General features: G+C 34.0%; 1 protein-coding gene across 2 annotated transcripts in view; it reads left to right on the top strand.

Moving 5' to 3' along the window:
- Window positions 1-25,995, top strand: part of LOC129753595 (uncharacterized) — an 86,121-nt gene that overhangs the window by 43,907 nt on the left and 16,219 nt on the right. For both annotated transcript variants that reach the window (XM_055749440.1, XM_055749431.1), the window contains exons 2-3: window positions 20,786-21,847; window positions 21,924-22,071. In XM_055749440.1, coding sequence (XP_055605415.1) covers window positions 20,923-21,847; window positions 21,924-22,071 — 1,073 coding nt within the window. In that variant the 5' untranslated portion in view covers window positions 20,786-20,922. The remainder of the gene's footprint in view (window positions 1-20,785; window positions 21,848-21,923; window positions 22,072-25,995) is intronic.

Here is a 25,995-nt window from a genome sequence, read left to right as displayed (position 1 = left end):
TCGTTTCGCTTTAAATCATTGGTACGTCAAAATGAGTTTAGAAAATGAATTCGAAACATTCTTGTTCTTGGGGAAAAAATTCATTAGTGTTTAAATTTGCTACTATTACTATTACTTGAAATTCAAATTAAACGGTTGATTGGCTTGTTATTAAAATTTATGTGAGAGTGTTTTCTTCTCGATCGGTTGCAAAATCTAGACATTATGGCAGAAACATGTACTATTTCTTTATGTGCACAACTCTTTTGCTTGACCTTCACACTTAAATTGGTATAATTAACTGCCTCCAACAAAATTATTGCACAAAACACTGAACTTTCAATGATACCCTCTTTTTCTGTCCCATGGCCCGAAATTCGATAATTGAAACCAACTTTACGTTCCTCAAAACTCCTTGTGCCATTTTTTCTTTCCAAATTATCCGATGCATGATCACGACAATATCGCGAAAACAGTGAGCAACTGACATGGACGGCCTTTTTTTTGACCACGATTCAAAACTTGACACCTGAAATCAATTATCTTTTCTGTTAAACTCCCATGTGTCAATTTTCATTACATTTCTATGCTCAATCAAGAGAATATCGTAAAAACAGTGAACAGATAATAACCCCTTTTGCCGACCCCTGAGTCAAGATTTGAAACCTGAAAGCAAAAGAGCGTCCCTAAAAAGTCCTTTGCGGCAATTTTCATCTCAATCCGATGTATAATAACGCCAATATCGCAAAAATATTAATCAGTAGATATGGACGACCCCTTTGGCCGACCCCTGACCCTAAGTTTGATAACTGTAATCGATTGCTCGTCTCTCAAAACACTCATGTGCAAATTTTCATCACAATCCGATGTAAAATAAAGCCAATATCGCAAAAACATTAATCAGTGGATATGGACGACCCCTTTGGCCGACCCCTGACCCTGAATTTGATAACTGTAATCGATTGCTCGTCTCTTAAAACACTCATGTGCAAATTTTCATCACAATCCGATGTATAATAACGCCAATATCGCAAAACATAAATCAGTGGATATGGACGACCCCTTTGGCCGACCCCTGACCCTAAATTTAATAACTGTAATCGATTGCTCGTCTCTCAAAACACTCATGTGCAAATTTTCATCACATTCCGATGTTTAATAACGCCAACATCGCAAAAACATAAATCAGTGGATATGGACGACCCCTTTCGCCGACCCCTATCCCTAAATTTGATAATTGTAATCGATTGCTCGTCTCTTAAAACACTCGTGTGCAAATTTTCATCACAATCCGGTGTATAATAACGCCAATATCGCAAAAACATTAATCAGTTGATATGGACGACCCCTTTGGCCGACCCCTGACCCTAAATTTGATAACTGTAATCGATTGCTCGTCTCTTAAAACACTCATGTGCAAATTTTCATCACAATCCGACGGAAAATAACGTCAATAACGTGAAAACAATATTTGTCTTGTATGGACGACCCCCTTCAGAAGGGGTCGTCCAAAAATCTAAAAACATTTTTCATCATTCCTGGTTCTAATGAGCATCCATTCCAAATTTCAGATCTCTAGCTCTTAAGACGGCTGAGTCTATAGAGGACAAACAAACAAACAAACAAACAAACAAACATACAGATAATTGCTTTTTATATATATAGATATATATATATATATATATATATATATATATATATATATATATATATATATATATATATATATATATATATATATATATATATATATATATATATATATATATATATATATATATATATATATATATATATATATATATATATATATATATATATATATATATATATATATATATATATATATATATATATATATATATATATATATATATATATATATATATATATATATATATATATATATATATATATATATATATATATATATATATATATATATATATATATATATATATATATATATATATATATATATATATATATATAACATAACATATGTATGTCATTAAAATTTTAATTTTTCAATTGTTTTAGCTTCAAGCTAACGAGTCTTCAAAATTATATGTATCTGGACAACTCAAAGATTTATATGCCAGAAGGTTTCCTCTTCTTTGATGCATCAAATTGTGCAACGATTTTAAATATTAAAAAAAAATGCGCAAGTCACAGGTGCCCGACTGCTGCGCAAATCAAATGGGCATAAGAGCGTAAAAATTCGATTTTTTTTATTTTATATATTCATATCTCCTGCATCTTAAATGAAGAACTTCAAAGAGGTTTTTTTTTATAATGATGCTTCAAGTTTTTATTGCTCAAGGATAGGAATCTTAGGCGCCTAGTTTCTGATGGATGATAAAAGTCCAAAAAGTTAGATTTGTGTAAAATTACTGTATCTCAGGACACACATATTTTGGAATGCTCAGTTTTCAGGAGATTATGAACGAGTTCACTGGTTTGAAATCTTCGTAAGAACATTACAAATTACAAATCAGGCATTTGAAAAAAAGGTTTAAGATTTTTGCATATTCAATGTTGTAGCTAGTTTGAAACTCTAACATATTTTTTTAAAAACATGAATCGATTAGTCTAGTTGTGATTTCAATTATTTCCTTCCACTGAAGTCTTCGTTTGAATCTCTAGTTGAATCACTATAGTGCTATCGCTCTGATGGTGCAGCAGAAGGAAGAAATAACAAATTAATGAGCATCCTTCCCTCGAATGTATATCGTTGTCGTCGTCGTCGTTTTGTGTCATCGTTGCCACCGGAAGGCCTCATGCTGCTACGAGCTTTATGTAGTTCCTGATACCTAGTCTAGTATGTCTCCAGGGTCCCAGGACAGCAATCTACGACGACATCCTGTCGGGTTATGAGGCAAACGAGTCGCACCTATAACGATACTTAGTTCGTTGTATGTATGGGTGTTTGATACCGAAGAAGCATAAGAAAAGGAAGAAAACTCGGAATGTATCCTTCGTTCGTTGCCAATCGAACTTCGACCGACTTTTTCTCTGATCCAACAGGAGCCCTCCTATTTAACTTGGTGCTCTAGTTTCTGTGCTGTTCGATTTTTCTTTTTTTACTGTTTCTGCCAGTTTGAATCAACTGAAGGTTAACGAAAAAAAAAACACTAGGGAAAAAAGTTTTTCAAGTGGACTACACCTACATAACAGCTCTGGCTAATGTGAAATGGAAATGTGACTCATATGTCACTGAAAAAGAGCTCAAAAAAAATCTCTCGGCGAAGAATTTTGAACAAAAAAAAAACATTATCTATAATATCAAAATCTATTTCCACTACAATTGATCCATTGAAGCTCAATCAAATGTAGGTGAAGAGAGTGATAGTGAATTTAGTTACTTATTTCACTAAGTTTACCTCGTACTACTGGCAGTCGAACAGCCGCAGCTTTCTGAAGGGCGGCTAATTGATACGCTAATTAAGGGAACTAAAGCTATGTACCGACCTACTCGCGTTTAGTAAACGACGGTGCCGGCAAATTGGCAATTGTGGATGGGCTTTCGGGTTCGAGTAGTTCATATTTAAATGAGACTCATGCCGGTGAATGATTACGCAAATATTGTTGATATTTTTTCCCAAGCCGGTCAGGGCATTTTCTGAAAGGGTAAAAGTTTTCGCATGTTGCATTATGCTGAACAGGTTATCGAGAAAGTTGGAAGGTTTTGCCGTATGCTGATTTGCACTAATCTAAATACATATCTAACTTTCTTAATGTCAAACGAACAAAAAACAAATTTAGCTAGAAAACCGAATAATATGTTGTTAAATTTTACTTATCATAGGCTCTTGGCATGTTGGGATCACTATTGGAATATTATTTAATGAATTGAATTCATAATTCAGCAGTTAAAAAGAGCTTTTCCTTTGCACGATTATTGAAGGTTTAAATCTCTTATTAAAACTTACAAGATATAAAAAAATTTATCCAAGAGTTTAATTGACACGTCAGAAAAGTTTTAATCTTCAACATTAAATTAGCGAAACTCGTTATTTTTGAAACATCTTATTAAATCTGCATAAAATCACAAAAAAATTGATTTTGTGAAAAGATTAAGAATGCTAAAATACGAAACACTTTCTTCATTGAATACAGATATTTATTACCAACAGAGTATAGAACGAAAATAGATTCAAATTCAAAGATATAAAAGCTACTCTCGAAAAAATATACTTTGATGTTCTCGTGTGGCGCAATTTTCCAAATAATTTTAAAAAATTTTGGTTTTCGTTGATAAAAAAAAAAAATTCTAAAAATATGAAAATATCACCAAATACAGTTGAAATAAGTAAATTTGTTTGGTATCTTAGCGTAAAATTTAAAAACTTTTGATCTTATTCCCTTTTGCAGCTCTTTTGAATTGTTTAAATCGATTCGAAAATATTAGAATTTATACAAAATATAAAATCTTTATACACTTTTAATAAGAAGTTCGCGGTTAAAGTAAAAAAAGTATGAGCTGGAACTCGAGCAACGATTCGGATGAAGATAAAAATTTGAAATCGTTTGATATATCTCGTGGATTTTCATTCAAGTTTGAAATTCGAAACATCAGGGGTTTTGAAGTTTTCCAGGGTTGCTAGCGAACCGGGAAAACCGGGAAAAACTTTGGAATTTCATCGCGTCACCGGGAAAGCGGGAATTCCGGCACCTCACCGGAAAAATTGTCATATTCGATTTGTTTTTCGAAGGAAATTTTAAAAATAATTATTTTTAAATTTAAGAGTAGTATTTGACAGTTTCAATATAGATTTATCTAATAAACGCTTATTTTCGTTCATAAGTAAACAAACGAAGTTTTAATCGTATTTTTAACTTATTACGGAGCGCGGATTACGGATTCTTCGCGTGTGAGTTTCAATATGGAACTGTGGATATTTGCTCTTTGGTAACCCAATATTCTTTTGGTTCCAAAACATCAATACAATCCTGGTATTTTATCTTATTTCCATGGTCTAGTCAGGAAAAGGACTCTAAATTATATCTGTTTTACATTGTCATTTGATTAGGTTTTGTGCTTTAAAATGCTTGGAATTTGGTGTTTTTTCCCACTTATAGAGGTTTCTCCCTTATCCAGGTTCTACTGTACCAGTTTAGTTTTAATAAATTTATGCAAAGAGCAAATATTTTGACCGCGAAAGACGTTTTCAAGCAAAGTTACACCTTTTCTCCAGAAAAAATTCAATGTTGTTGTTATTGTGCATTTCGTTTGAATTGACCTGAGGAACGAAGCATTTAGTTTTAATTCTTCCTACTTTAAACTTTTGCTTAAAGTTTCCTATGTGTTATGTAAAAATTGTATCGAAAAAAGCTCCTGTCGAAATCCAAGCTCATTTTTGATCCAAGTTCCCTTATACAACATGAAAGCTTACATTCAAACTATAAAAGTTCAGACCTGTCTTTTACACGATTTTATATATTTTCACGAATCTTTAGTTCAAATGACTAGAGCACTACTAAAGTTATTCATTGTTTTGTATTGGAAACAAAAACAATTTTTTCTAAAACATGTCTTAGGATTTGTACACAAAAATAAAACTTCATTCAGAAAATAACTAAATATTTTGCTGCAATCTGATGATTTTAAGTTCTGCTAGACAAATCCCCATTCCAGTTGACAAGCTGATTTGATAATACGTTCGGATGTTTTTTTACATATTTCTTTACAAACTATACTTTTTTTTCTAAAACTCTTTTAAAATTCTTGAAAATTTCACAGTTGCTCAAAAGTATATACCTACTACATTATAGTTTCAAGATAAATTTAACTGAAATTAATTTTGCAAAATTGTTGAAATTGTGGAGCAAATCAACGAACAGATGTCTTTTTCGTTAGATTCGTTTAAAAAAAAATCATGAATACCTGTCAATTTGATACGAAAAGCCTACGTGTTAACAATTTTTAGGATACAATTGTTGCATTGTATTATTTTATTCACCATGATTTTTATATTTAGAACCGAGTACAATAAATGGGCAAATCATCATTTACAATCGGGGAAAAACCTGGAAAAACTTTGGAATTTCAAAACGAAAAATCGCTAGCAACCCTGAACTTCTCTTTTTAGTTTTAAACAATCACCGCTAGTAAGTTTTATTTAACTATATTTTCTAGATAAGCTTGTCAGATTGCCCGTTTTAACCCGGATTTGTCCGGGTATTTGATACAAACTTTCCGAATTTTATCTCCCCTTTATTTAAAAAAAAAACTCAGATTGAATAATTATGATTTAGTATTCTTGCGTCCAAAGTTGTTTTTTGAGCAAGTTTTACCCAAACAAAAATGAACCGTTTTAGGAAAATAATTAAATTTAAATCTGCTGAAGTGTTTTGATTAAATAATATATTTCATGTGTTTCTCTTCTGGACTTTTACAGAGTGATTATTGAGTTTTGCCCAAAAAAGTTAGCAGATTCTGGGTTGTAATTTTTTAAATCAAATATCCGGCTTTTGTCAGGTTTTTAGATAAAATAGCACGGATTTGCCTGGCGAATACGAGTGTGAAAATACTAGCAAGCTTATTATTCACTGGTGTTCGGAAAAATTGCAGCACCACTAAATCCTACGCCAAATGCTTTTAACCCATGTATGTTTGATTCAATGTCAATTTTTTTTTTAAATGGGTGAACATAGCAAAAAAGACGAACATTATAGAATTATTTTTTGAATGGTTATGCATCAGGGTGGCCCTTATTTCCCAACTTCATTGAAGCCTAGCTTCCACCCGCTGAATCTTGGTTCAATCAATGATAAAACAATACTGGAAAAGCTTCAGCTCATTCGGGTAACTCTGAGGCGACCATCAAAGAACTTCAAATTTGTTTGGAACTTTCTAAGGAAAAAGCAACCTCCTGGCAACTTGACGTTTCCCATACAAATCGCGTGTACCAGTTTTTTCTGGTTCTCTGGTTCTGTCAAATCGAAAATCAAGCAACTTAACATGTCGGAAGGGCGCATTTTCTTTTGATTGTTTCAATAAATGAAAAAAAAACGTTACGAATTTGAAGTTTATAGCTTAGTTTTATGTAAAGTTAATCTGTTTTCAAATGTTCAGTCCAAGGAAACTAATAGGACATCAATCTGTGTGTTCTTCATTAGGTTTAAAACTTCTGAACTGATCGAAATATTTGACTGATATCCGGTAGTTTTTTGGGACAAGGACCCCCCACCGATACGGTAGAGGGCAATTGTCATCAACACTTTGAAAAATACAGCGTCACCACGACAATCATCAAGTGATTTTTATAAACTGCGATGCATAAGAATACTTTGGAATGACAAAAAGTCACATTATAGCAAAACTTTAACCGTTAAATGGACAAACTGTTCCTATACAAAAAGTAAATAGATAGAATATTGAATGAGAATAATAATTTCAGTTGAAACATTGTTTTCTTCATTCGAAAGTTTTGAATTTGCCTGATTCGCACCACATTTGATGATATGTCCTTTCCATGTTCATGACTCAAAAAGTATGTAAACAAGTGGTACACATGCGACATCTGCGATTTTGAAACAGGCACACGAAACTCGGCCGAACTGTCAAATTGCCAGGGGGTTGGGAAAAGTGATACTTTTCAAGGAAAGAATGATAATTCATTCTGGCAACACTGTTAAATCACACAAACTTTTGTGCGTCAAGGTTTCAAGTTTAACAGCAACTTTTTAGAACATTCCGAAGCGTTTTGACGCACGTGAAAAAAGTCACCAATATGGCAATCGCGACTTTCTATCAACTTTGCAATTGGCGGACAGTTATTGAAAAACTTATCCGGTACAACTGTGGTAGATGTTTACTCTTGGGCTCCAACTCGTGGACATCGGCTCAGGAGGCAACTGACTTGCCAACAGAGCTATATGACAAGCCCGAATACATAAATATTTTTTTTTGTTTCGATTATAGTCGTTTTACCATCTTTATGGCATTCGCGACTTTATCAACGTTGCAGTTGGCGAATCGTTATTGAAAAACTATCCGGTACAACTGTGTTCGATGTTTACTCTTGGGCTCGAACTCGCGGACATCGGCTCAGGAGACAACAGTCTTGCCAACTGAGCTATATCACAAGCCCTACATAAATATTTGTTAACAACATTACAGAAAAGGATTTTCAATTAATTCTGGAAAAAAGATAAACTTTCAGAACTAGGCATTTTAAAGAGGCTCTTTTTCTTTCCATCTTGGGTTAATCATAAAAATATGTGCAGCTATCAGATTGCCCGGTTTTATCCGGGTTTGCCAGGATATTTAATACAAAATTTGGAAAAAGTCCGGTCCGGCCCGGTTGCCCGGATTTCTTAAAAAAAACCCGAATTGTGCCCAGATTTGTTAACTTTGTTTGCCAAAAAAAAAAAGAAAAAAAAATCTGTTGTAAAACTTTTTTATTTACGCGTTCAAAGCGGAACTTTTTGACCAAGTTTTATAAAAATAATCATGAAAGGTTTTTTGGGTACCTAAATTTCGATCAAAATTGATGAATTTTTAGAAAAAAAAAATTTCCATGTTTTTTTTTCTTTGATTTTTGTTGAGTTTTTCCTAGGTTTTGAAGAAATTTGCTCAGAAATTGCCCGGATTTTTGGTCGACAATTTTGAAATCAAATACCTGGATTTTTTCAGGTTTGAAGATAAAATAGCCCAGGTTATCCAGCCCGGATAAGTGCTGAAAAAATTCTGGCAACCTTAGCGTATCAGTAAAGTCTCATTAAACTTAAGTCAATTAATTGACAAAGATGCACATTTTTTTATTGAAGTGTTCAAGAACTTATTGAGAGTTCTTACTTAAATCACCTTGATATTCTGTGATACACTTTTAAACATTTCTGATTGTTCCATTTTCAAGACTTTAAGCTTTAAAGACTTATTTTCGCAACAGAAAAAAATGAAACTTAGCCAAAAAAGTTTCAGATAGTTTTGTTTGTTTTTTTTTCATACAGTTTTTCATACACTGTTGCCAGAAAAATTTATGATTTTTCTAATGCAAATTTTTATTTTTTATTTTCAAAATTTTTCAACTTTAAAGCGCTTGAAGGTCACCTTGAAGATTTTTTTAAAAAACGAACACAAACAGGATCTTAATGAAACTTGATGTTTCCTTGAAAATATTCTTTTTTCTTAACTCTAATCGTACATCTTTCGAGGATATGATGGCATCTTACAAATGCTAAAACCATCAACCCACAGAAAGTGTACAATGTATGCCGTGACCGGGATTCGATCTCATGCCCGCTGGCTTAGCAGACTTGAAGTCTATTCTCTGCGCCACAAGCTGCGACTCCAATCTTAGTGACATTTTGCACAGGTTGTTATCTTGATAGAAAGATCAATACTAGGTTCCTAACTATTTCACTTAATGAGGTTTGCTTTTGAAAAATGTCCCTGTTTTTTATTATTAACAATTTATCACAAAATGACAATAAAAATAACATTAAAACCAAAAAAAAGATTTTGAGTTTATATTTTTACTAACAGTAAAAATTTTCAAAAATATACCAAATTTTACCCATTGGAAACTTTGTTTATAGGCTAGACGTGGAAAGAAGTTCTGAGATATTCAAATTTTAGATCGAATTATTGATTTGGGATGATTATCTGGTATTAGTGGTATGATGATTAAAATAACCCCAGTTAAGGGTATGTGAACGCTCAGGAAAACTTCCACATAGCATCACTTTCACCGATAAGGTCGATAAACTGATTAACAATCGTTATTTATGTTATAATGTGATTTTCTAACGTACCTACGTGGCGTACAAAAACAGTTAAAAGTGCACAGCAATTGTTTATTCTTCAGTTTTCATATTCAGACAGAAAATAATAATTTTTAGGATGAGTTTATGATTTTATTTGGTTTTGGTTTAAAAGGAAAAATCATTTACAAATAGTTCGAAAAACTAACAGCCCATCTCGTTTTTATTGTACGGTCATAAATCGTACGAATCTTCAGAAAATTCCAACAGAATGTATACTGGCATGAACTAAAAATTTCAGGGAATCAGCAGTAATTTTCTATTTGAAGAAGATATAAAATTTAAAATGCAGTCCCACATTTTGTGTCACTTGAACCTTGAAGTATTCATATAATCAGTGTCCGGCACAAAAACGGTAATCCGCTAATCGTTAATTAGTCATCTAGCTTTCAGTTAGCGAATTAATTTTCTCTCTATATTTTTCTTTGGACAGCGGATAAGAAAGTTCCGCTAATTTTAAGTTCCGCTAACTGAAGAACGCTACCTCTTTGAAGTGTTAATTTGGCCATAGACTTAAAGATAAAAAATTCAAATTTAAAATTTTGAATCCGATCAGGTATTTAAATTTTCGTTAAAGATTGATTTCAGAAGCTATTCGATCTCGATTTTGTCAGGAATCATAGGAATAAGCGTCTTTTTGAATTGTCTTTACTTGAATTTATGTCTTAAGCATAAGCCTTCTTTAATTATAAAAGAGATGAAAAAGTTGTGGAAAATTGAAATTTTCAGAACAAATTAAGTCAATAAATCAATCAATCTTTTGAGTATAAATGTCAATAAAGATGAAAAACTATTTCGGACAAAACAAAACATCTAGCTAAAGATAATTTTTGCATTAACTGATGTAAAAAAATTTAATAAACGGGTAAATATTTTGAAAAAAAAAATTTGAATAATTTTTTTTCCCTTTTACTTTCCGCCAAATACGCTAACTAAAACTAAACATATGAACAGAAATATTACAAAATAATTTCGAAAACTGCCCCTATTGATATCCTTTTACAACTTTTTTAGTCAATATTATAATTAAAGAAGGCAAAATTTAGCGATTAGCGATTAGTGCTTTACTATAGATCGATAACTTTTACGTAACATTTAGAGGTTTTAATTAGCGATCGCTAGCTTTGAGCGATATAGCGATCTAATTAGCACCGCTAACTTTTTAGTTAGCGATGCCGAACACTGCATATAATTGATACTTTTTTGTCATTGTCATGCGTGATTTAAGGAAAAATAAAAAAAACGATAATTTAATATTTGAACAACTCCAGTTCGTTGTTGATGTGATGTTGTTTTATGTTGACAAGTCGAGCCCATTTCCTACAGATTGCACTGATGTATTCTTTACTTATTTTTATGTGTTTGCATTGACGGGAAGAAAATCTTCGACTTTTGATATATTTGAATAGACTTTCTGATGGAAGTGAATCAAGTTCATTGTTCAATATTGGTTTGCATTTAAGCTCAAATATATTTTGGCTCCCCCCAGATGGTAATCCATATTGCCTCGAAATAACTGTCATACTATCGACTGTTACAAAACCAACAAAACATTTCAGTCGTATGAGATTAAGAAGAAAAAAAAACTTCGGTAATTGGTACTTGAGCCAAAGAAAGGCACCAAAGGCAGTGGAACGTGCCAAAGTTGAACTTCGATGAATCGTTTTTGTGTTTCGATGTTTTCCAAACAATGGCCTCCAGTCAGAGTCAGTCAGGCAGTCAGTAAGTTTATTCTTTCATATGGTTTGGTTGATGCTTGATTTTGATATAATTACCTACTGAGAATGAGAGTTTTTGTTCTTCACAGTAACATTAAAATTTAAAGTCCATTCTCACGAGACTTGTACAAATTGAATCATTCAAAATTGATTACCGAATCAAAATCCCAACTGACACGTACAAATAACTATTTGTCAGACTCTTCCGTTTAACCCGACCGAAGGATGTCAGTCAATCACAAGCTTCAACAAGCGAGCGAGTGTAAGTAATTCCCTCAACGAAATATAGAATGAAGGTACCTACTAAAACTTTTAAATCGACCTCGACCGATTCGGTCGCTCCTTGTCGAATCACCATTATTATTTAACGACCGGAACATGCGGCCAACGAATTGAACAAGCGACGAATAACAAAAAAGTAAAATATCCTCGAAAATTTAACAGCTCGTACCTTATACCTATCGGGTGTTATTTAGGTATCAAGTTTTTTTTGGGATGAGATCTCACGATTTCGCAAAAAAGCTCGTTCGTTGGAGTAACTTGAGTTCTCACTCTTGATATTAACTCTCATTGGGGAGAGACAATCTCGAAAAACATTAAGAGCAAGAGAATTCTGAAGTGGCACAACAATTTGTCTCTCATTTTTTTTTTCTCTGAGCGAGTTTTTTTCTGTCGTTAGTATAATTTATCAAAAGATCATAAATAATTAAGGACGAAATACTACTTCCGTAACTGGAATTAAAAGTGCCATATGGAAGACACTAGTTAGGATTTTTATGTATGTTTATTTTCTTCACTCGTTGTAGTCCTTTTGAAAAATGCATCTGTTTGATTTCGTTATGCTCAATCAACTTTATCATCTCATCGCGTTTATCACCATACATATCTACTAACTTGCAAACTGAAAAAATATCGATGTGGAATTATCGGGTTTAGAAAAAGTTTACAACATATTTTTTTCAATATTTTTTCTTTTGTTCTAATTCGCGAACTGAGTGTTTGTTTTTCCATAATTATTAATTCAAAGTCCTGAAGCTTCTGATATCTACATAATATTTACGAAAATGTATGATCTTAATGAAAAAAATGGGTTAGCATTTTTATCAACCAAAGCAAAGGAAAAAGAAATGAAACGGTTAACTGGAATTATCATACTACATATACACATCTTTAAATGTAAAATCCAATTACCAGACATACCAAAAAACTCAACAAAAGCACCAAGTATGACTAATCCCACAGAAAATCATCAACCATAAACCTTCAGAAAATTGTCTGGCACTTGAGAAAAGGGACAAGAATTAAATTTGTGGCCATGAGGGCATCATCACTGAGGTAAGTATCTTCTCCTTGGAGCCTAATGAGTCACATAAAGAATAACGTCACCAGGTTGAGGCGAATGAAGAGGAAAGGTGGTGAATCATCTTAAAATTTGACCTTGGAATTTGCATTGATGCTGAGTTTTATAAAGTTTCTAACAATCTTTCTTTATTGAAACACAAATTATACCGACAGTATTAAAGTTTTACCGACACATCGACTTTCTTCTACCGAAATTCGGTAAAACTTATTTGCATCCTATCTGGCTGGCGGTCAAAGTAGTATCACTTCCGATTGAAAGTGAATCGTTAAAAACATTTGTTGCACCACACCACACCAAACGAATAACAATGTTGGCGCCTGGCAAAAACAAACAAAACCGAGGAGAACCGACCAATTCATCTGGAATAACGACCCAGCAGACAAACTGTCGTTTTGTCGTTTTCTCGAGTAGCAGACCTCCTTAGTAAGGAAAAAGGGCTCTGTCCCGTCTTATGTTTGTACAAGGCTCCACAAGAAAAGAAACTGCAGAGATAAGACGGCCAAAGAGAGAAGGAGCTGAGACCGCACAAAAACTGCTGCCACACCGGGAATATTATATTGCGTTATACAACAACGGACGAATAAACGAACGACCGAACGAAAAATGTGTCGTGCACCTTGTTTGCGATTGAAATATGCGCCTCCGATGAGGAAAATTCAAGACCTGAGACGCGTTGCTTATAAGGGTTGAATGAACAAGTGGGAAAGGAAAAAAAGGATACAGGACGACACCGATATCTTATGTGGGCTTTCTCAACTTAACTAGCTAACTAAGGATTGAGACCGACAGATGCGAGTGAAAATAATTCACCCCCATCTTAGCTGGTTAGGTTGATCATGGTGAGGCTGTAACAAAAAGGATTTTGTTACCTCCATGCAACAGTTATTTACTGGTCCTTATCCTTTAGAGATGATTAAAAGGCACTTCTCGTCCAGAGTTACTAAATAGTTTTACTCCTAGATGGTTAGAGCACCTGTATCCGTGGTCTATTCTTGGGTTAAATTTGTACAAGAATTGGATCAACTAAATGAGACCCAATCCAGTGAAAAAACTGGCAACCCCACTCGTGTTCCATTAACTGTCAAATGCCCATTTTTTAATAGATTATTAAATTACCCATCGTGGTTGAGATGACAACATGAAGTAAAAATTAAAATGAAATATTGAGCAAGTCATAAAGGCAGATCAAGCGAGTTGAAAGGATGGCTTGAAATTTAAAGGCAATTTGAGAGGACTGCCTGAGTGTATCGATAGAAATTTCAAACAAGCTGAGAGGACAGCATGAAATTCAAGGGCGTGTTTAGAGCCTGAACGTATCGATAGAAATTTTAAGCGAGTTGAGAGGACAGTTTGAAATTCGAAGGTGAGTTGAGAGGACAGCTTGAACGTATCTATAGAAATTTCAAGTGAGTTGAGAGGACAGCATGAAATTGGAAGACGAGTTGAGAGGACAGCCTGAACGTATCGATAGAAATTTCGAATGGGTTGTGAGGACAGTTTGAAATTGGAAGGTGAGTCGAGAGGACAGCCTGAACGTATCGATAGAAATTTCAAGCAAATTAAGAGGGCAGCTTGAAATTAGAAGGCGAAATGTGAGGACAGTCTGAACGTATCGATAGCAATTTCAAGTGAGTTGTAGAAGGCAGCTTGAAGTTGGAAGGCGAGTTTCGAGGACAGTCTGAACGTATCCACAGAAATTTCAAGTGAGTTGAGAGGACAGCCTGATCACATCGATAGAAATTTCAAGTGGGTTGAAAAGACAGCCTGAACGTATCGATTGAAATTTCGAGTGGGTTGTGAGGACAGTTTGAAAGGTGATTCAAGAGGACAGCCTGAGCGTATCGATAAAAATTTCAAGCAAATTGAGAGGACAGCTTGAAATTTAAGGGTGATTTGAGAGGACAGCTTGAAATTAGAAGGCGAATTGTGAGGACAGTCTGAACGTATCTATAGCAATTTCAAGTGAGTTGTAGAATATAGCTTGAAATTGGAAGGTGAGTTGAGAGAACAGTCTGAACGTATCCATAGATATTTCAAGCGAGTTGAGAGGACAGCCTGATCATATCGATAGAAATTTCAAAAGGGTTGAAAAGACAGCCTGAACGTATCGATAGAAATTTCAAGTGAGATGAGAGGACAGCTTGAAATTGGAAGGCGAGTTGAGAGGACAGCCTGAATGTATCAATTGAAATTTCAAGTGAGTTGAGAGGACAGCTTGAAATTGAAGGGCGAGTTGAGAGGACAGCTTGAAATAAGAAGGCGATTTGTGAGGACAGTCTGAACGTATCGATAGAAATTTTAAGTGAGTTGTAAAAGACAGCTTGAAATTGGAAAGCGAGTTTCGAGGACAGTCTGAACGTATCCACAGAAATTTCAAGTGAGTTGAGAGGACAGCCTGATCACATCGATAGAAATTTCAAGTGGGTTGAAAGGACAGCCTGAACGTATCGATAGAAATTTCGAGTGGGTTATGAGGACAGTTTGAAATTGGAAAGTGAGTCGAGAGGACAGCCTGAACGTATCAAAAGAAATTTCAAGCGAGTTGAGAGGACAGCCTGAACGTATCGATAGAAATTATGAGTGGGTTGTGAGGACAGTTTGAAATTTAAAGGTGAGTCGAGAGGACAGCCTGAACGTATCAAAAGAAATTTCAAGCGAGTTGAGAGGACAGCCTGAACGTATGGATAGAAATTTAAAGTAAGTTGAGAGGACAGCCTGAACGTATAGATAGAAATTTCAAGTGAGTTGAGAGGACAGCTTGAAATTGGAAGGCGAGTTGAGAGGACAGTCTGAACGTATCGATAGAAATTTTAAGCGAGTTGAGAGTCTAGTTTAAAATTGGAAGGTGAGTTGAGAGGACAGCCTGAACGTATCGATAAGAATTTCAAAGGACTTGAGAGGACAGCTTAAAATTAAAAGTCGAGTTGAGACAGTTTAGGCTGTCCTCTCAACCCACTGAACGTATCGATAGAAATTTCAAGTGAGTTGAGAGGACAGCTTAAAATTTAAGGGCGAGTTGAGAGGACAGCCTGAACGTATCGATAGAAATTTTAAGTAATTTGAGAGGACAACTAAAAATTGGAAGGCGAATTGAGAGGACAGCCTGAAATTAGAAGGCGAGTTGAGAAGACAGTCTGAACATGTCAATAAAAATTTCATGTGGATTGAAAGGACAGCTTGATATTGGAAGACGAGTTGAGAGAACAGTTGGAAATTTTCTGTTTTACTAATAAATTAAATAAAAAGGAGTTAACTTGTTTTGAAAGGGGTTTTCATTGCAGAACATTCTGAAATTTTCGAAACGTGCTAAAAGCATTAGGGTGTTATATGTCATGATGCTAAGCTTATTTGCGTATTTTCTGAAATTCTTCAAATTTGGAGTAAATAGTATATTTTGCACTTTTTATCCTTCTTCGCCTACTCCAGAATGAGTCTTCCAAAGTTTACAGGCTAGATGGATTCCTTAACAACTCAATGAAACGGAACTACGAGTTATCGACAATGTTTTTGAATAACGTTAAACACTTTTTATTACTACTAATTTTTACAAAAAAAAAAACTACTAACACGTTGAAATTATCTTTATACTTCTTGAGAATTCAAATAATAAGGAGAGATCTATAATTTTGGGTCATTTTTCCCTTCTTCTATTCTCACCTCTTCAGTAAGCTTCCATTTACTGTGAAGAGTATTAGAAATTTTGATGTTTTCTACCCCTTCCCGCACTCTCCAAACTGAATTGTCATTGCGAAATGCCTTCCTTTCCTTCTTGAATTTTGCAACGATTGTAATATGAAACGAGTCCAGTTTTTTTTTGTGTAACACATATAAAGATTCATTTTCTTGAAAACTGCGAGTAATTTTTATTATGGGTGGTATCGACTGAAGTCGGATATTCTGCCAAATCGGTGTTAGTTATAAGAGACAGATAAGTATCATATTCATTTATTGAAAATTTAAGGTTATTCTGTGAAAAATTGTTGCACAAAGGCTACAGACTTCAGTAGTGATAAAACTCAGGATGGCCACAGAACCGGGAAACCCGGGAATTGAAAATCGCACCGGGAAAAAATTGGAATTCAGACTCAAAACCGGGAAAATTAACCAAAGGAACCGAAATGTAGTTTTGATTCCAAGATCAAGGATTTAACCCAAAATTCAATTTTCAAGTCAAAATTTAACAGTTCAAAAAATTAATAAAAAGAATATCATAAGGTTGAAATTTATAAACTACTCTGATTTCTCTTCAATTACCACTAAATTGATTTTTTTTTACCTAAACGTAGAGTTTAAAAATGCCTTGAAAAATTAGATGAGAAATTCAAAAAGTCTCTTTCAATTTGTTTAAGTATCGCACATCATTACAATAATTTAAAAAAAAGACTATCAATCACTTAAAAACATGCCAATTAATGTAAATTTCGAATCCAGAACTCTTTATTGCAAATTTTGAAATGTAAAAATATGCTTATATTTTAAAAACATGTTTACATACAACGTAACCAAACTATTGCAATTTTATCGATTATTTAGTTAATTTTTTTTGAATTTTTTTTTTAATTTTAATTTTTATTTTTTTAATTTTTTTTTGCAATTTGCATTTGCGATTTGCACTATTGCAATTTTATCGATTATTTAGTTAATTTTTTTTGAATTTTTTTTTGTTTTAATTTTTATTTCTTTTTAATTTTTTTTTGTTTTTTTATTATTATTTTATTTTTGTTATTTTTTCTTTTTTTATTATAATTTTTTTAATTTTTTTTAAGTGGCGAACCAGCCTGTGGCTGAAAACCTCACAAATAAAGACAAAAAAAAAAGTTTTTTTTTGATATTACAAGGAAAAAATATTTACGTTCTTCTGTTTGCCCTGGGAGTTGAGAACCTTGAGAACTAATTTGACTAATTTGAGGGCGACATATCCAAATACAGACCCCGTTCGTTTTTGGAAACATGTCCGAACATTTTGTGTTGCCAAAATCGAATGGTTTTTTTCCTTATATTTTTACAAAATAACTATTTTTATGATCATAACCGTTATTTTTAGTCAATTTTCGACCATTTTTAGTAATTATTATTATTTTTTCTCGTGTTTTTTATGCATTTCGCACTATTCTAGTTTTGTTAATAATATTTTTGTTTTTTTGTTTTATTCACTGTTTCGTCATTCTTCATCGTTTTTCAGTTGTTTTTTGTCATTTTAAGTCTTTTTTTGTATTTTTTTAATTTATTTTTAAATTTTTTATTTCATCTTTTTGTAGTTTTTTAGTACTTAATAATTAAAAAAACTTGGTTTTTTGTTGCTGTATTTTATCACCATTTCAGAACGTAAGAACGTATTTTTTGTGTATATCTAAATAATATTGGTCCTGCTATAGCGAAAACTAAAAGGTGAAGTTGTTTCTAAAAACCGTTCGATTTTGGCACATGTGCCAAAATTGGATGTTGCCAAAATCGAATGTTGCCAAAAACGAACGGGGTCTATATGCAATTTTTTCGAAATCCGCGAGTAGTTATAACTTCCGAGAAAACTGAGGCGTACTTTTATCACAGTTTGGTAGAATATGAGAATTTAGGGATATTTTAGAACATTTTTTCAATCAAAATGATTTTCTTTTTAATAGCTTGAGTCTTAAAAATTTGAAGTTTTCAACAAAGTTGTAAATGGAATTTAAATCTTTGATATCAAAAGTTCATAAATGTACTTCAATGATGTCAAAAATATTTTTTTCTATTGCTTTTTTAAAACACGAGGATTTTTTTTCAAGCATCGATTCTTTGAATCTAGAATATGTTTTGACTCTATCATTAACTGGAACAGATAGTTTTCATAATTTTAACCCAAGAAACAGACTGCATATATAAAAATAAAATAATTTGTTACTTTTCCACTAAAATCAAATTCACATTTTTCTGCATAACAAAACTAATCTTGTACTGAATGAAAAATGAAAATGTTGAGATTTTTTATTTCATGGAAATATTATTATTGATCTGTACCTAACAGCCAAACAATAGATCTGTTTTTCAATAATTTTCATGTTTAAATATATGAAAGCAATTTTTTCAATTACAAGTATAAGGCTGGAACAAATATCAATTTCTTCTTTTGTCACCCCCCACCTTCGAAATTTAGAAACAACCCGAAGGGGGAAATAAATAAAGTTTGAAGTAATTTATGTAAATTTCGATTAAAAATTCCAATATCTAAAAGATTAAAAGACTAAAAAACAAATTTAAGAAGATGGATGTTATTTCACCTTTTGTTTTCTTGATTTGGTTGAATTATTCGGTACAAAATTACTTGATTTACAAGTTTTGTCCAACGATATATAGTATGCAATTTTTTTGCATACAAGCTTCCGTGCAATTTATTCCAATATATTTGTTTTTCGCATTATTTTTATTGTCCCCCCACTCGTGATGTTCCAACTCCGAGTGACAAAAGAAGGATTTGAAATTTATTCCGGCCTAATTTGAAATGTTTTACAATATACGAGGTCGTATGCAGTATAAGATTAAGAAATGTTTTCTTAAAAACTTTTTATGGCTGCTACATATTTACATGTATCAAAATTTAATCTTGAACTTCATGGGTTTTGAAGTTCAGATTTTTTTTAAAGTGAAGGTAATTTAATTCGAATATCAATCAAACTGTAAATTTTTCAATAACAATGTTTCTAATTTTAATTGATTTACGCTACTTCTGATTTTATTATAATAAATTTAGATATCATTATTTTGAATTCCATTTCCATTTTGTTTTTCAATATTCATTTCGAAACTGAAATCCTTAGTTAAAAAAAACATTGTATGAATCTGAGTTAAATATTTTTTTCAAAAATTTTTCTGTTCCTCAATCTTTGATATGCTGTTCAATGATCCTCAAAACTGTTCAATAAAGACTATGAAACTTGTTGCCCATTTTTTTTTTAAGCTTTTGAAGTCAGAATTCAAGATGCAAAATCAATGTTTGGTGAAACCATTAGTTATTCTTGCATCAAGTTGCACAAAAGTTTTTATCACTAGTCAAGTTTTTCGGAAAATGGTAGGGTCAACTCAAGTTATCATGAACAAAAATCATTGATTTTTATTCTTATATCTGCTTATAACTAGCCACGTTAATATGGGGCAATAATGAACACTGTTAAAATTACGTAAAAAAATTAAGTGTTGACAATATGTCTAGAGGTATCTAAAAATTGCGTCTAGATACGATTTGTGGTTCTTTAAAATTTACCCTTAATTACTCATGGGGAATTTTTGTATTCAGATTTTTAGAAACTGATAAAGTTATAATTGTTTATTTTCAAGATCTTGATTGGTATTTTCACATTTGATATATGTAACTTATCTTAATATAGTTTCACATGACGAATGATTGATTGAAAAGTCCTGTTTAACACCCCATTTCAATTTTTTTTATTTAAACATTATTTAAAAACCCATATCGTAACGATTTTGTGTAGAATGATTTTTTTTTATCATTTTTACAAAATGTGATCAAAAGCTTAAAAAAGAATCAAATTCGTCAAAGTGTTCAATGATTTGAGTGTTCTAAAAAAAAAATAAGTTTTAAATTTTGCTTTATGCTGACGAAAATGGACAACCAGGCTGGAAAACCTTGAATTTTTGACCGGTAAGACCGGGAATTTAAAAATGAGAAAGTTGTGACCACCCTGTAAAACTGTAAATTTAATAAAGCACGTTGTGTAGAGTATGTTAGAGCGTGACGAGTATGGGGATTGATGTTTCAATCTACGAATCGTGTCACTTTAATTTTGAGGAAATTGACTAATATTTAAACTTCTTTTTTTTTAATTTTTTTTTTGTTTTTTTTTTCAATTTTCTATAAACTTACTTATTATTTCTCAATTCCAATTTTTTTTCTCTGATAACTTTGGTTCATGGATAAAACGAAAATAACTCTGTTTTCAATGTTTCCTTTCAATTTCAGATAACCCGTGCAAGAATTCCAAGATGCTAGAACCTCGAAGATAGCATTCCAGAAACCCAACGAACTGGACGCAAACCTCAGTGCCCCACAGATAGTCAGGAACCGGTAGACACCTCGCCAGCAGCAAAGTAACTGAAATGCGTGCCAAGGCAGTCGTTCAGGACGAGATGCGCAAATCGATTGCAGCCGAATCGGATGACGATGCAACGCGCTCGTCAACGGGTGGTGGCTCTAGTGCTGCAACGACAACGGCCAACCAGCAGCACCAACAACAGCACCAGCGCCAGTTGGATCTCAGCCTTCTGCGCAAGCCAATCTTCACCGCCATCACGGGCTTCCTGGAGGCGCACAAGGCTTACGAGGCCGGCACCGACGAGATCCGGAAGCTGCTGACCAGCGAATGTGACATCCTTTACGAGTGCCGAGTTTGTAGGAATATCTTCCGAAGTCTCACCAACTTCATATCCCACAAACGGGTCTACTGCAGGAAGCTGTTCAATGCGGCGCAACACTTCCACTTCCAAAACGATGGCTTCCTGGATCAAGATCTGTCCACGATACTGCAGGCGGAGCAAGACAGTCAACGCAAGGCCAAGAAGGTGCATGTAGACATTCTGAACAAGGATTTGTCCAGTATTATAGAGCGGTTGCGGAGGAAGCAGCACAAAGTTAGCGAAGAGCTGAGTGCAACCGAATTCTACAACCGAGCAAACCACAAAATCACTCAGGATGATCTCAACCGGCAGCAGCACGTGCTGCAGTTGGATCGGGTTCCCAGTTCGCAGGCTGCCGTTTATCAGACGATTCGTGCCTCGCAAAATATGCGAACGGAGCTGCACGAGCTCAACAGCATGACAACGGTGCGGAATGCCGTTCTCGATCGAGATGGACTCGTACAAAAAACCACACCTCAGACAAAATCATCAAAAAATACTCTGCCGGTTATTTGCGACCCCTCCAATCGGTACTTCAAGCCAATAGACGAAACCAAGGACAGTATTCCACCAACGACCAACAACAACAACAACAACCCACAACAACAAATCCATAGCTGTGATGACTGTAAGTTGACTGTTTTTCTGTGAAACCTAAAAAAAGAGTCGATTGTAAAATTTTTGTTTTCCTCCCACTTTCAAAGGTAATCTCCAATTCGACACAGAGAAAACGCTTAAAGTGCACGTGGAGATGAAACATACCCCCTCGACCTACGTCTACAGCTGCCCCTACTGTTCCCGGACGTTTATGCAGCCGGCCTCGGTGATACGGCACCTCAGTAACGATCACAAGTGAGTATGTTGACCCACGATGAGACACGGTTAAATTTTTCGGTCTTACGGCAAGATTATAGAGGTACAAATCCAAATTCTCCAAAATCAAAAATTCTGATTACGCCTTTCACCTTTCGCCTTTCGATTTTTTTGTCCTTGAGCTTAACCACTCGCGGCAGAAGCTCAAGGCACATATTCTAAAAAGCCCGCAGGTGGCTTTTGTGGTATTTTATCCCAGGTTTCAACTAGATGGCGCTTCAGAACTTCCAACCCGTCATGTTTTGTAGAGCAGACTTCGGGCTTCTGTATACACTAGACAGCCAAGTCTATAGGGTTTAGGTCCGGCGAACTCCCCGACCACTCCGTACTCGAAATTAACCCTTGAAAAAAATTTGCACACAGAAATTGGGACCTCTTTTCTTCGTAAGCCAATGCGAAGTTCTACCGAAAAACTGCCAACCAAAACCAAAATTAGGACGTGTCCGCAGTGCGAGGACATGCCGTAGAACTATTTTCGATACATCAATTGATTGATTTACACCTCTTCAGGGTGTTCGGTTGATCTTCACCAGGAAAGTACGGGCCTTTAATAAGACAGATTTCTGTCGTCTGGATCTTTCTGGTAACCAAAATCTGTAACTCTGTTTTTTTCACGAACCGCTGTACAGCGACGAATTCATCCTCAGAAAACACGATATTCTCCAAATTTTTCATGCGCGGACCGCGTAAGCTGCGCCTTTGCCCTTTCTACCCGCTCTTGCTACTATTTAAACGAGAGGTCTTGAAATCTTAGGATCTTGTAAGGCTGGGCCTAAAGATATTTTTTTTAAGATCATCTTCCAAGATCCGACGGCAATTTTGATCCGGTGTTTTAAAATCTATTGCTAATTTAGTGTTACTACGTCAAGAAATTCTCTCAGGGTGCATCTTGATGATCTTCACCATAGTAGGTGTCGCCACTGTAGCTTGACGATCCCCACCATACTATACTTGGGTACTTCTGATCTCCAGGTATCTTCCAAGTGCGAGCCAAAATAAAAAAAAATACATGCACTCATTAGACAACTCACGAAATATGTCTTTCTACCGTTTCACAGCCTGGAACTAGGCAATCAAAGCACTACGTTAAGGTTCGAGGACTATTTTTACAGAATTTCACAAAACAAAAAAACACTTGATTACAAAATTAACAAAAATATCCTCTGACATCTTAGACATAATGTTAACAGGGTGTCATCTAACTCAGTTTTGTATACTTCGAAATAATCACTCCTAAAGTTTTGAAGCAGTTCAATTGCCGGACCCTGTATATACTTGAATTTTCAAAATTTATGTTCCATTGGGGTGACCAATTCTCCAAAAAGGGCGTTTCAGAAGCGAGAACTTTATTTTCTTTTTTCACATTGTTTTTATTCTACAAAAAACGTTATCGTGAAGGAATCATTTTTTTACATTTATTTTTTCGAAAATTGCGTTAGTACATGGGCTAAATAACTTAATTTCAGTATTTTTTGGTTGCAAATATTGAAATTATTTGTCGATTTGTTGTCAGTTTGGACAATTCCGCCTTTAGACGGCTTTCGTATTTCTTCTTTTTTAACCTAACCTACGATCATTTTTTGTCAACAAGATAATCCATAATGGTGGTTAATTTTAGATCTAGCTGTCATTAGCTGTTTTGGATCGAAAACGCCTGTGCCAACAGTTAATTTTATATAATTTGAAACATTCTTCTTTAAAAAAGTTTAAAAAAATGATTTGCGTTGATTTTATGCTTATTTAGGTAAACACCGTCTAATGACGGGGTTCGTTTTTAGAGGATTATTAATATTCATTTTTTTTTTCTCTTGGAGTAACAAATTTTAGACAGATATGTATATAACATAGAAAGGCAACAACATTTTTCTTAAACTATTTCTCCGTTAATGTGAATCATTGCCTGTTAAACATAATTTTAATAGAAAATTTCTAAACTCTTAAATTAAAGGATTCAATTTGTTTTTTTTTTCGTGATAACCTTTAGGTCCCGATTTTGCCAGAAAGCATCTCTAAAACCCACTATTTTTCTTAATAAAAGACAATCAAACTCGCTAGACCAAATAAACTAAGAAGATGCATTTTATGTTTAGAATCACATTCCACACTATTCCGTTTTAAATCTACCACATTTTTTCATCTAACGATCATACAAATGAAAAAAAAAACATCAGCTGTTGCTAGAAAGAAGAGTTTAGAGTTTTAGAGTTTTCAGAGTCAAGCAGGGACAGTTAGTATTAAATGCTAAAGCTTTTTGCCTTTCTAACAGAAAGGTTTGGTTATCGGTCGATTTGAGAGATCATTAATTATGGGTCTTAGACATACCTTTATAGGTACCTATCGACTCAGCTCGACGAGTTCTGTTGATGTCCGTGGATTTGTATGTGCCATTTTAAAAATGTCAAGAACGTTTTTGCGAAACTGGGCTGCACAATTAAAATGATTTTAGTCTCAAAAGAATGCATTTTTTTTTCTACACAACCCTTTCAAAAACGGGAAAAAAACAAAATAGTTGAAACCGTTTTCTTTACCAAATACATATCATACTTATTATGGCATAAAAAAAAGTTGCTAGTGGCGCCTCGAAGCAGCAGCACCAGCAATCATTTATAAATTGAAGATAATCAAAATAAAAAAACAATATTTTTATTAACTCGAGAATTGAACCAAAACCCTTCAGATCCAAAGTTGCAAGCGCTATCCAATAAACCATCGGCACGCTTGATTGAAAGCGGCTCAAACTCAAATAGGTAAAAGGCATTACTAAGACGCACCGTGGTCTGGGCAGTTTCTCAGTCTGCTGGGGCAAATACGGCAACAGTGTTTATATCTTACACTTCTTGCTTTTCAATGCAGCAAATGGCGGATGGGCGTTTCCTTCAGAGTCCGCCATGCCTATAGACATTATAATTTCATTTATGAAATTATAGTGTCTAAAGCCATGCCGGGTGTCAACAAAATGCAGAGCCGTACAGGAAACTGCGTTGGGGGGGAATTTATATGAAGATCTTATGACCCTCGTTTTTTTTTACTCGTGTTGAAGAATGAATTTATGTTTTTTTTTTCATTTCTACATACTCATACATAATTTAGATTCAATTTCAGATGCAGAATTCAGATTCAGTTTTCAAATTCAGGATACAGGTTTAGGAATCAGAATTCAGGATTCAAAATTCAGAATTCAAAATTCAGATTCAGAACTCATATTCAGATTCAGAATTTAGATTCAGAATTCAGATTCTTAAGATAAGTTAACCACCGTTAATTAATTTTGTAAATTTATTTTTCGGCATATCGGTGAAAAGTAGTTATGAAATTGATAAAGATGGATAGAGAAGTGAGAAGAAAATTTACAGATGTTGAAAAGAGCGAAAGAGCATTTTTGCGAGGAAACTTATTAACGTACACCATACTTTACCCTGCAACATTTCATTATTTAGGAGAAGTAGTACCGGGATAGAGGTGGCACTACCTTAACCTATACAATGAAATCTGGTTGGTCCGAAGTCTACATGTGGTGAACACGTATACTCCGGACGGGCTATACGTGTTACCACATGTAGACTTCGGACCAACCAGATTTCATTGTATAGGTTAAGGTAGTGCCACCTCTATCCCGGTACTACTTCTCCTAAATAATGAAATGTTGCAGGGTAAAGTATGGTGTACGTTAATAAGTTTCCTCGCAAAAATGCTCTTTCGCTCTTTTCAACATCTGTAAATTTTCTTCTCACTTCTCTATCCATCTTTATCAATTTCATAACTACTTTTCACCGATATGCCGAAAAATAAATTTACAGAATTCAGATTCAGAATTCAGATTAAGAATTCAGATTCAGAATTCAGATTCAGAATTCAGATTCAGAATTCAGATTCAGAATTCAGATTCAGAATTCAGATTCAGAA

The sequence above is a fragment of the Uranotaenia lowii genome, chromosome 1 (genome assembly GCF_029784155.1).
Source record: "Uranotaenia lowii strain MFRU-FL chromosome 1, ASM2978415v1, whole genome shotgun sequence".
NCBI classification, from domain to species: domain Eukaryota; kingdom Metazoa; phylum Arthropoda; class Insecta; order Diptera; family Culicidae; genus Uranotaenia; species Uranotaenia lowii.
The sequence above is the reverse complement of the archived record's forward strand: the minus strand, read 5'-3'. Positions and strand labels throughout refer to the sequence as shown.